The 13,270-nt window shown below is 39.6% G+C and overlaps 1 protein-coding gene across 2 annotated transcripts in view; it reads right to left on the bottom strand.

Moving 5' to 3' along the window:
- The window catches only part of C4H4orf51 (chromosome 4 C4orf51 homolog), a 95,810-nt gene that overhangs the window by 77,791 nt on the left and 4,749 nt on the right, over positions 1–13,270 (bottom strand). For both annotated transcript variants that reach the window (XM_054683419.2, XM_054683420.2), the window contains exon 2: positions 2,924–2,997. In XM_054683419.2, coding sequence (XP_054539394.1) covers positions 2,924–2,997 — 74 coding nt within the window. The remainder of the gene's footprint in view (positions 1–2,923; positions 2,998–13,270) is intronic.

Genomic DNA, 13,270 nt, shown 5'->3' with positions numbered 1-13,270 from the left:
GAATTGAAATTAAGAGAAGGGAGAGACTGCAGTGTGGCGCCAAGATTGAAAGGAGAAAGAGGTTGACGGATAGTGAGGGAGGTTGGAGAAGACAGTAAAAAGAGGCCGCTTACTGGATTTGAAATTGGTGATATGTTTCTTGGGCTGGTCGGTCTGAGGACCTGAGGTCGTAGGTGGATCTTTCTCACAGAGCAAAGAGCAGGAGGACAGGGGATTGATCTCCCAAGGGAGGTCCCTGATCCAAGTCACGGCACCAAATTTCTTGCGCGTCTGTGTGAAGAGACCACCAAACAGGCTTTGTGTGAGCAATAAAGCTTTTAATCACCTGGGTGCAGGTGGGCTGAGTCTGAAAAGAGAGTCAGCGAAGGGAGATAAGGGTGGGGCCATTTTATAGGATTTGGGTGGGTAAAGGAAAATTACAGTCAAAGGGGGTTTGTTCTCTGGCGGGCAGGAGTGGGGGTTGCAAGGTGCTCAATGGGGGTGCTATTTGAGCGAGGATGAGCCAGGAAAAGGACTTTCACAAGGTAATGTCATCAGTTAAGGCAAGGACCGGCCATTTACACTTCTTTTGTGGTGGAATGTCATCAGTTAAGGTGGGGCAGGGCATATTCACTTCTTTTGTGATTCTTCAGTTACTTCAGGCCATCTGGGCGTATATGTGCAAGTCACAGGGGATGCAATGGCTTGGCTTGGGCTCAGAGGCCTGACAAGGAGTTAATATCCAAAATATATAATGAACTTGTAAACCAAAAATAAAATTCTAAGCTCCCCCAACTGACTGGTGGAGCTTCCCCTTGGCCAAGGGCATTTCAAATTATCCTGAAAAACTAGTTCAGGGCATGATGGGAAGTGGGGGTCAGACATGCCTCACAAACATCAACAGAGAGACCTTAAGACTGATAGAACAGACTCTTTAAATCTGATAAGAAACACAGTCTATTCTCTCTGAAACCTACCTGTAGGCTTCATTTGTATCATAAAACCTTGGTCTCCACATCCCTTTATCAAAACCCAGACATTCCTTTCTGTTCTACTCCAGGTCTTTAGATAAAATCCCTTTCAACCAGTTGCTAATCAGAAAATCTTTAAATCTGCCTCTGACCTGGTAGCACATGCTTTGAGTTGTCCTGCCTTTCTGGATTGAACCAATGTACATCTTACATGTATTGATTGATGTCTCATGTCTCCCTAACATGTATAAAACCAAGCTCTACCCTAACCTTGGGCATATGTTGTCAGGACTTCCAGAGGCTGTTCACAGATGTGTCCTTCACCTTGGCAAAATAGACTTTCTAAATTGATTGAGACCTGTCTCAGATACTTTTGGTGTACAAACCCATATAACTAAATAGCAGAAAAAAAACTGATTTAAAAATGGAAAATGACTTGAAGAGACATTTTTCCAAATAACACATACACATGGCCAACAAGTATATAACAAGGTTCTCAACCTCACTAATTTCAGGGAAATGCAAATCAAAACCACAACCAGGTATTACTTCTACCTGTTAGAATGGCTATTATCAAAAAGTTAAAAAATAAGTGTTATCAAAGATGTGTGAAAGGGAAACCCTTATCCACTGTTGATGGGAATGTTAATTGGGAGGTTCCTGAAAAAAATTAAAAATAGAATTACTATATGATCCAACAATCCTACTGATACATATCCAAAGGAAATAAAATCACGACCTCGAAGAGCTACCTGCACTCCCATGTTCATTACAGCATTATTCACAAGAGTCAAGATCTAGAAACAACTTACGTGTCCATCAATAATGAATGGATAAAGAGAATGTGGTATATAATACAATGGAAAATTATTCAGCCTTAAAGAGAAGGACATCTTGGTTTATGTGACAACATGGATGCACCTGGAGGACTTTATGCTAAGTGAAATTACTCAGCCACAGAAAGACAAAAACTGCATAATTTCACTCATATGTGTAATCTAAAAAGTCAAAGTTATAGAAGCATAGTAGAACAGTGGTTACCTGGAGGTGTGAGGTAAGATAAATGGGGAATTTTTGGTCAAAGAGTACAAACTTTCAGTTATAAGATGAATATGTATGGAGACCTTATGTACAGTATGGTAACTATGGTTAATTAAAATGTATACTTAAAATTTGCTAAGAGAGCCAGGCATGGTGGCTTACACTTGTAATCCCAGAACTCCGGGAGGCCAAGTTGGGCAGATCACAAGGTCAGGAGTTTGAGACCAGCCTGGCCAACATGGTGAAATCCCATCTCTTCTAAAAACACAAAAATTAGTTGGGCACGGTGGCAGGTGCCTGTAATCCCAGCTACTTGGGAGGCTGAGGCACGAAAATCACTTGAACCCAGGAGGCAAAGGTTGCAGTGAGCCAAGATCGCACCACTGCACTCCAGCCTGGGTGACAGAGTGAGACCCTTTCTCAAAAAAAAAAAAAAAAAAAAAAAAATTGCTAAGAGAGTAGGTCTGTTTTTGTTTGTTTGGTTGGTTGGTTGGTTTCGTTTTGTTTTTTCAGACCAAGTCCTGCTCTGTCACCCAGGCTGGAGTGTAATGGCACCACCTCGGCTCACTGCAACCTCTGCCTCCCGGGTTCAAGCAATTCTCCTGCCTCATCCTTCCAAGTAGCTGGGATTACAGGCATGTGCCACCACACCCAGCTAATATTGTTTTCGTATTTTTGGTAGAGATGGGTTTCACCATGTTGGCCAGGCTGGTCTTGAACTCGTGACCTCAAGTGATCCGCCCACCTTGGCCTCCTGAAGTACTGAGATTACAGGTGTGAGCCACAGTGCCCGGCCTACAATTTTTATTTGTCAATCATATCTCAGTAAAGTGAGAGAAAAAAAAGAATCTGAAAGAAACACAGCAACCCTGGCAAAAGGGCTGGGCCCAGAAACTTACCTTTGATATCTGTACTTTGATATTTGCACTTACCTTTGATATCTGTAGTCTCTTGGGTACCAGCCCAGCAGAGAAGACGACAGGCAGAACTGTTTGTCAATGACATCCTAAGGAAAGCAAGTAGAAGAAACAAGTTACAAATTTATGGATTTATAAATCACATGAAGCCTGTGGACTTACAGGGATTTCCATTCATCTTTTTTTAAAACTTTCATTTTAGGTTTGGGGGTACATGTGAAGGTTTGTTATTTAGATAAACTCGTGTAACAGGGGTTTGTTGTACAGATTACTTCATCACCCAGGTATTAAGTCTAATACCCGAGAGCAATTTTGTTCTGCTCCTCTCCCTCCTCCCACCCTCCACCATCCAGTAGACCCCAGTGTCTGTTGTTCCATTCCTTTTTTGAGACGGAGTCTCACTCTGTCACCAGGCTGGAGTGCAGTGGTGTGATCTGGGCTCACTGCAACCTCCGCTTTCCAGGTTCAAGTGATTCTCCTGCCTCAGCCTCCTGACTAGCTAGGACTACAGGCACGCACCTCCAAGCCCAGCTAATTTTTTTATTTTTAGTAGAGACAGGGTTTCACCATGTTGGCCCGGATGATCTCAATCTCTTCACCTCGTGATTTGCCCACCTCGATCTCCCAAAGTGCTGGGATTACAGGCATGAGCCACTGCGCCTGGCCATGTTGTTTCCTTCTTTGTGTCCATGTGTTCTCATCATTTAACTCTCACGTATAAATGAGAGCATGCGGTATTTAGTTTTCTGTTCCTGCATTAGTTTGCTAAGGATAATGGCCACCAGCTCCATCAATGTTTCTGCAAAAGATATGATCTTGTTCTTTTTTGTGACTGCATAGTATTTCATGATGTATATGTACCCCATTTTCTTTTTACAACCTGTCATTGATTGGCATTTTAGGTTGATTCTAGGTCTTTGCTATTGTGAATAATGCTGCAATGAACATTTGCATGCATGTGTCTCTATGGTGGAATGATTTATATTCCAGAAAGATTTCATGACATAGATGCCAAAAGCAATCACAACAAAAGCCAAAGTTGACAAAGGGGATCTGGTTAAACTTAAGAGCTTCTGCACAGCAAAGAAACAGACAACCTACAGAAGAGGATAAACCAACAGAGTAAACAGACAACCTACAGAAGAGGATAAAATATTTGTAGACTATGCATCTGACAAAGGTCTAATATCTGGCATCTAAAGGGACTTAAATTTGCAAGAAAAAAACAAACAATCCCATTAAAAAGTGGGCAAGGGACATAAACAGACACTTTTCAAAAGAAGACATGTGGCCAAAAAGCATATGAAAAAAAGCTCATTATCACTGATCATTAGAGAAATGCAAATTAAAACTACAATGAGATACCATCTCACACCAATCAGAATGGCTATTATTAAAAAGTCAAAAATAACAGATGCTGGCAAGGTTGCAGAGAAAAGAGAACACTTTTACACTGTTGGTAGGAGGGTATATTAGTTCAACCACTGTGGAAAGCAGTATGACAATTCCTCAAAAAGCTAAAAATAGAACTACCGTTCTGCCCAGTGATCCCATTACTGGGTATTTACTCAGAGGAATATAAATCATTCATCTTTTTATTTTGTTTCTTAAACACTTGTTTGTTCTCTTCCACTCTTTCCATATTCCCAACTGTAATCCCACAATCCCATTAAATAAACTACAGTTGGACTTTCTTATCATCTTTAGTGATTTGTTTGTTCTCTAATTTGTCATAAAAGGGTAACATTTTCAACTTCTGTGCATGAAAAGCTCAAACATTAAGTTCATAATTATTTCAAAGGGATTTATGAGTGTTTCTCTAGGGAGCTGTTTTCAAAATAAGATAAGTGCTATGAATGGGATAAGAAAGATTACAGTAATTATGTTCATTTCTGAAAAAACTAAAAACTTAATATCAGCGGAGTAACTTGGGGACTCACAGATGCAGTGTGTATCCTTTGAAACACATCTGTATCCCAGTTTCCTTGAATCCAAATATGATACTCTAAGCAAGCAGGGACTGTGTGGGAAGCGCAGGTTATTTTGTATGGAATGAACAAAGTCATCAATTTCTAGAGTTCAACACATGGTAGTAATTATTTTAGGGCCTCTGATTGAGGGAGGAGGGTCCTCACACTTCAGGAACCTGTAACTCTGTGAGGCAGGGGTAGAGTGGAATTGATATCAGCCTAACGAGCCCTAAAATATTCCTATACATGTATTCAGCACACAAACTAGCCCTAATTATTCCTGAGACAAGGGCTGGTGGCCTACCCTGCATCTTTCTTCTCCTAATGACAGCAGCAGTTGAATCACCTGGGCGTATGAATTTAAAAGTGCAGGTTTTTTAGCTCAATCCCCAGTAATTATTCTTCAGTAGATTTGGGGCAGATGGTCTGATACAGGTGGTCACTGGGCCAATTTCCTGACTTCTACAGGAACCACTACTTTGCTTCTCTTAATACATTTTGTCACTAAACACTATAGTTTGGTTTGGGCTGGTTTTTTTGAATTTTATATAAAGAGAATTATACAGCATGTCACCTGGTTCAAAATGCCCAACATTATGTTTGTGAGATTACTGAGTGGAACCATAGTTTTTTCTTATTCATTACCATGCAGCATTCCATTGTATGACCACACCACTGTTGACTCTTCTGTCAATGAATAGTACTTATTCTACATTTTGCTTGTTTTAGTTTTTTTGGCTATTATGAAAAGTACTGCTAAGAACATTATTGTACGTGTCTCTCCACGTACATGTGAAAGTGCATTTCAGTTGGAGTAGAATTGCTAGGTCTACAATATCCATAGAATCAACTGTAGAAAGTAAAACCAAACTTTTTCTAAAGAGCGATATCAACGTACATTCCCATCAGCTGTATATCAGAGATCTTATTGTTAGGCATCCTTACCAACATTTAGTAGGCTTTTTTTTTTTAGACTCAAGGGGTACATGTGCAGGTATGTTACATGAATATATTGTGTGATGCCGAAGTTTAGGCTTATATTGAACCTGTCACCCAAACAGTGAACTTAGTACCCAATAGGTAGTTATTCAACCCTTGCTCCCTTCCCTCTCTGCCCTCAGTGTCTACTGTTCCATTTTTATGTCCATGTGTACCCACTGTTTAGCTCCCACTTATAAGTGAGAACATGCTGTGTTTGATTTTCTGTTTCTGCATTAATTCACTTAACAGCTGCATCCATGTTGCTACAAAGGACATTATTTCATTCTTTTTCGTGGCTGTGTAGTATTCCATGGTGTATACATACCACATTTTCTTTATCCAATCCACCACTAATCAGCACCTAAGTTGATTCCATGTCTTTGCTATGGTGAATAGTGCTGCAATGAACATATGAGCACATGTGTCTTTTTGGTGAAATGATTTACTTTCCTTGGGATATATACCCAGTAATAAGATTGCTGGGTCAATGGCAGTTCTATATTTCGTTCTTTGAGAAATCTCCAAACTACTTTCCACAGGAGCTGAACTAATTTACATTCCCACCAACAGTGTATAAATGTTCCCTTTTCTCTTCAACCTCATCAATATCTGTTATTTTTTGACTTTTTATTAGTAGCCATTCTGATTAGTGTGAGATGGTATCTCATTGTGGTTTTGGTTTGCATTTCTCTGATGATCAGTGATGCTGAGCATTTTCTTCATGTTTGTTGGCCACTTGTTGTGTTTTCTCTTGAGAAGTGTCTATTCATGTCCTTTGTGCAATTTTTTTTTTGAGACACGGTCTCACTCTGTCACCCAGGCTGGAGTGCAGTGGCATGATCGTAGCTCGCTACAGCCTCGACCTACCAGGCTCAACCAATACTCCCACCTCAGCCTCCTGAGTAGCTGGGACCACAGACACATGCCCCCACATCTGGCTAATTCTTTTTTTGTGGGGGGTGGGAGCGGGGAGATGGGGTTTCCCTATGTTCCCAAGCTGGTCTCAGATTCCTGGGACAAACAGTCCTCTTCCTGCCTCGGCCTTTCAAAATACTGGGATTACAGTCATGAGCCACCACACCTGGCCTTTGTGCACTTTTTGATGGGTTTGTTGGTTTTTGCTTGTTGATTTAAGTTCCTTGTGGATCTGGGTAGTAGTCCTTTGTTGGATGCATAGATTAAAAATATTTTCTCTCATTCTGTGGGTTGTCTCTTTACTCTGTTGATAGTTTCTTCGGCTATGCAGAAGCTCTGTGGTTTAATGAGGTCCCAATTGTCAGTTTTTTGTGTGTGTGTGTTTGCTTTTGAGGACTTAGTCATGAATTCTTCGCCTATGGCAATGTCCAGAAGAGTGTTACCTAGGTGTTTTCTTCTAGGATTATTATTATTATTATTATTTTGAGATGGAGTCTCACTCTGTCGCCCAGGCTGGAGTGCAGTGGCGCCATCTCGCTCACTGCAAGCTCTGCCTCCCGGGTTCACGCCATTCTCCTGCCTCAGCCTCCCGAGTAGCTGGGACTACAGGTGCCTGCAACCATGCCCGGCTAATTTTTTGTATTTTTAGTAGAGACGAGGTTTCACCATGTTAGCCAGGATGGTCTTGATCTCCTGACCTCATGATCCGCCTGCCTTAGCCTTGCAAAGTGCTGGGATTACAGACGTTAGCCACCGCACCCAGCCTATTTTATTTATTTTTTTACGGAGGTTTGCTCTTGTTGCCCAAGCTGGAGTGCGATGGTGCAATCTCAGCTCACTGCAACCTCCGCCTCCCGGGTTCAAGTGATTCTCCTGCCTCAGCCTCCCGAGTAGCTGGGATTACAGGTGCCTGTTACCACGCCCAGCCAATTTTTTTGTGTTTTTAGTAGAAACGGGGTTTCACCATGTTAGCAAGGCTGGTCTTGAACTCCTGACCTCAGGTAATCCGCCCACCTAGGCCTCCCAAAGTGCTGGGATTACAGGTGTGAGCCACCGCGCCCAGCCTCTTCTAGGATTTTTATAGTTTGAAGTCTTACATTTAAGTCTTTAATCCATCTTGAGTTAATTTTTTTTATATGGTGAAAGGTAGGGGTCCAGCTTTCTTCTTCTGCATATGGTTAGCCAGTTTTCCCAGCACCATTTAATGAATAGTGTGTCCTTTCTCCTTTTTTATTTTTGTTGACTTTTTCAAAGATCTGTTGGCTGTAGGTGTGTGGCTTAATTTCTGGGTTCTTTATTCTGTGCCATTGGTCTATGTTGACACTTAATATTAATAGTCTTTTAAATTTTAACTTTTCTGGAAGGTGTTTAGCATAAGCTCTTTGTGGTTTTAATTTGCATTTTATGATTCCTAATGTGGTTGAGCACCTTTGGTATGTTTATCGGTTATTTGGATATCTTGGTTTATTGATTTAATTTTGAAGTCTCTTTCCTATTTTTCTAGTGGGTTGTGTTTTTTTGGTATTAATTTGTAAGAGTTTTTACAAATTCATATATATACACATATATGTATATAGATACATATATGTCTCATAGATGCAAGCCTTTTGTCAGTCACTAAGTTGAAAATATATTCTTCTCTGTGGCTTGCCTTTTTATATGCCCTTAATATTGTATTTAGTTGAATAGAACTACTTAATTTTAAGGTAACTCAAAATTTATCTAACTTTTTCCTTCTGGTTAGTGTTTTCTGTGTTTTGTTTAAGAAATCTTTGCCAACCTTGAAATCATCAAGATATTCTCCATATTGTCATCTAATGGTTTCATTGATTTGCCTTTTACACTTTGTTATTTAATTCATCTGAATTAATTTATTTGGAATTGAAAACCGCCTTTCTTTGATGCTCTGCTGTCTTTTTTTATGAACCAAGTACTTGTATACGCATGGGTCTGTTTCTGGCTCTTTATTCTGCTCCACTGGTCTTTGTTTATTCTTGTTTCATAAAAGCACCCTGCCTTAATTACTGAAGCTTTATAATATGTTTGCTGTTGGTAGAACAAGACCTCACCTTTTTGCTGTTGTTGTTTGTTTGTTTGTTTGTTTATTTATTCTGAGAGTGTCTCAGCTATTGCCTGGCTCTTTGTAGTTCCACATAAATTTTATAATCATTGTGTCAAGTTCTACAAAAACACCTATTGGAACTGTATAAAATCTATAAATCAATTTGGGAAGAACTGACATTTTTACAATATCCTTGTATTAGTCCATTTTCACACTGCTATAAAGATACTACCTGAGACTGGGTAATTTATAAACAAAAGAGGTTTAATTGACTCACAGTTCCACATGGCTGGAGAGGCCTCAGGAAACTTACAATCATGGCAGAAGACAAAGGGGAAGCAAGGCACATCTTAAATGGTGGCAGGAGAGATAGAGCATGCTGGGGAAACTACCACTTTTAAACTATCAGATATCAGGAGAACACTTTCACTATCACAAAAGCAGCATGGGGGAACTGCCCCCATGATCCAATCACCTCCTACCAGGACCTTCCCTTGACATGTGAAAATTACAATTGGATATGAGATTTGGGTGGGACACAAAGCCAAACCACATCTATCATCTTTCAATTCGTGAACATGGTTTGTATCTCCTTTTAGATTGCCTCTATTTTCTCTAATGTCTTCTGGTTTTCTGAGTGGAGATCTTGCACATCTTTGATTACATTTCTTTGCAGAGATGTGACCTATTTTAGCCATGTTGTAGCTGCTTTTTTTTTTTTTTTTTTTTTTTTTTGAGGTAGGATCTCACTCTGTCACCCAGGCTGGAGTGCAGTGGTACAATCATGGCTCACCTCAGCCTCCATCTCCCAGGCTTAAGTAATCTTCCCACCTTAGCCTCCCGAGTAGCTGGAACCACAGGCATATACCACCACCTGGCTATTTTTTTGATTTTTGCAGAGATGAAGTCTCACTATGTTGCCCAGGCTGGTACGTGGCATTTTTTACATCATTTTTAACTGTTACTGGTAAGCACTAACTTTTTAATTTCCTCTTTTAATTTAGATATTTATTAAAAGTTTATATCATGCGATGTTTTCCTTTATTATAAAAATCATGTATGGTTTTTCTTTACTTAAAAATGTTTCTGCTCTCCCTCCCACCTGTATTACTTTTGTATTGCTGCTATAACAAACAAGTGCTCCCTATTTGTCCTGTGGCTTTCCATGAGCCCTGGCACAGTGCTACTCCATTTGAGAAACATAACCTGACATGCTGCTGCTTTTTCACTCCAGAGTTTGTTTCTGTAACTGCCAATTCAGAAAGGAAAATCATTGCTTTTCAAACAATTTTGGACTATTCTGAAAGGCTCAGTCACAGTTATCACAACTTTTTCTCTTTTCTGGGTTTGTGTTCCCCCTAAGCAACAATGAGGTCAACTGAAGGAGTCCAAGACTGACACAGAAAAGTAAATTTTGTCCTCTAGTGAAAAGGAGATGTGAACCCTGAAAATTTGAGACATGTCTCAGTTAATTTAGAAAGTTTATTTTGCCAAGGTTAAGGATGTGTGCCTATGACACAGCCTCAGGAAGTCCCTGAGGACATGTGCCCAAGGTGGTCAGGGCACAGCTTAGTTTTATACATTTTAGGAAAACATGAGACATCAATCAATATATGTAAGAAGTACATTGGTTCGGTCTGGAAAGGCAGGACAACTTGAAGCAAAGGCAGGAAGACTCAAAGAGGGGAGGGAACTTCCAGGTCACAGATAGGTAAGAGATGAAGAGTTGCATTCTTTTGAGTTTCTGATTAGCCTTTCCAAAGGAGGCAATCAGATATGCATCTATCTCATTGAGCAGAGGTGTGACTTTGAATAGAATGGGAGGCAGGGTGGCCCTAAGCAGCTACCAGCTTGACATTTCCCTTTAGCTTAGTGATTTGGGGGCCCCAAGATTTATTTTTCTTTCAAAGCGGGTAGAAGGAAACCCCCCCCACACACACAAGATCCAATGTCTTCTGAAAGGGTGACTCCTCAGAATCCCCTTAAGTGACATCAAGTTTGGTGTCAGGCTGCCATGTGGCAAGAATAGATTTTTCACCCTCTTCCAAACAGCATTTCCCATTGTTTTCTGATCATATAAGATCCATCTGGAGCACTTATTAAACATACATTAATCGGTGCTTCATTATGATAATTTCTAAGGAGAGTGACTTGAGAACTTTTATTTTTAAAAAGAACTTATCATTTTCATGATCAAACAAATGTAGTAACCAGCATTGCTCTCAAGGACTATCAAGGGGGTGGGAGTGATCAAGTTACAATGTGCAAACCTCACTGTTGTTTCCAGGGTTTTTTAGTTTTCCTTGAATATACACTCCTCAGATTGTTGTAAACCTTTGGTTAATTTTCAGAGTTTTGAAAAAGTTGACTTTGACAATTTGTGCAAGCAGTGAATATACAGAATATACATCCCTCTGTATATACAGTTATATACAGAGAGATGGATATACAGGGAGCCCCTCTCTGCATTCTACAAGTTCTGTCCTTCACAAGTTTTCATTATTATTATGATTATTGTAAAATACACACAAGAGAAAATTTATCATTTTAGTTATTTTTAAGTGTACATTCAGTGAAAGTAAGAACATTCACAATGTTGTGCAATGATCACTACTATCCATCTCTAGAACTTTTTAGTCAACCCAAACAAAAACTCTATATTCATTAAACAATAACTCCCCATTTCCCCCTCTTCCTAGCCTCTGGTAACATGTATTCTACTTTTTGTCTGTATGATTTGCCTAGCCTAGGTACGTCACACAAAATTTGTCTTTTTATGTCTGACTTTATTCACTTAGCATAAAGCTTTCAAGGTGCATCCATGTTGTAGCATGTGTCAGAATTGCATTCCTTTTTAAGGCCGAATACTATTCCATGGTATGCATGTACCACATTTTGTTTATTTATCTATTGATGTATATTTGGGTTGTTTTCACCTTTTGGCTATGGCTTTCTCAAGTCTTTTATTTATCATACTTTATGTATTATTCAATTCAAAGATTGTTTTCTAATTTTCATTGTGATTTAATTTTTACTCATGGGTTATATGAGTGTACTGTTAAATTTCTATATATTTAGACATTTTCTAGTTTTGTTTTTGTCATTGATTTCCAGCTTAATAACACTTGTCATAAGGGAGGAGACCACCCCTCATATTGTCTTATGCCCAATTTCTGCCTCCAAAGAAAGAAAAAGTAAAAACTAAAAGGCAGAAATGAAATCCACAAGCAGACGGCCCGCCGCCACACCCTGGGCCTAGTAGTTAAAGATCGACCGCTGACCTAATCAGTTATGTTAACTATAGATTACAGACATTGTATAGAAGAGCACTGTGAAAATCCCTATCCTGTTGTGTTCCGATCTAATTACCAGTGCATGCAGCCCCCAGTCACGTTACCCCCTGCTTGCTCAATTGAGCATGACCGTCTCACACACACCCCCTTAGAGTTGTGAGCCCTTAAAAGGGACAGGAATTGCTCACTGAGGGAGCTCAGCTCTTGAGACAGGAGTCTTGCCGATGCCCCTGGCCGAATAAACCCCTTCCTTCTTTAACTCACTGTCTGAAGAATTTTGTTTGTGGCTTGTCCTGCTACAGTCAGAAAACATACTCTGTATTATTTGAATTATTTGAAAATTGTTGCTTTTTAATGGCCTAAAATATGGTCTTTACAGCAGTGTGAAAATGGACGAATACAAGGATATTGTAAAAATGTCAGTTCTTACCAAATTGATTTATAGATTTTATACAGTTCCAATAGGTGTTTCTGTAGAACTTGACACAATGGTCAACCACAGAATGTATATTCTGTGGTTGATAGGTTCAATACTATAGCTATGTCAATTACGACAAGTATCTTAATCAAGTTGTTCAAATTTGGTTTGTCTTTATTATTTGCTTTTTTCCATCAGTTACTGAGAGAGGTATGTTAAAATGTTCAACTATGATTGTGTATTTACTTATTTCTCCTTTTGGCTCTTTCAGTTTTACCTAATAAGCTTAGAGACTATGTTACTAGATGCAGACAAATTTGAGATTGCTATATCCTCCTATTTGGTTGTTAGAAAATGTCTCTCCTTAACCCTAATAGTACTTCCTGCCTTCTGACCATCCCATTTAAAGCCAGCCCTCCTCTCCACTCCCCAGCTTCCCCTGCCTCAATTTTTAAAGACTTTTTTTCTAAGAGCAGTTTTTCAGTCACAGCAAAATTAAGATGAACATACAGAGATTTCCCATAAACCTCCTGTCCCTACAAATTCATAGCCTCCCCACTATCAACATCCCCCACCACAGTGGTACATTTGTTACAACTGATGAACCTACACAGACACATCAATTATCAGCCCAAGCCCATAGTTTACCTTAGGGGTTCACCTTGATAGGTGCGTAATGTTATCTTATTATTTTAATTTGTATTTCCCTGATGACATATGTTG

The sequence above is a fragment of the Pan troglodytes genome, chromosome 3, assembly GCF_028858775.2.
Source record: "Pan troglodytes isolate AG18354 chromosome 3, NHGRI_mPanTro3-v2.0_pri, whole genome shotgun sequence".
Lineage (NCBI taxonomy): Eukaryota > Metazoa > Chordata > Mammalia > Primates > Hominidae > Pan > Pan troglodytes.
The sequence above is the reverse complement of the archived record's forward strand: the minus strand, read 5'-3'. Positions and strand labels throughout refer to the sequence as shown.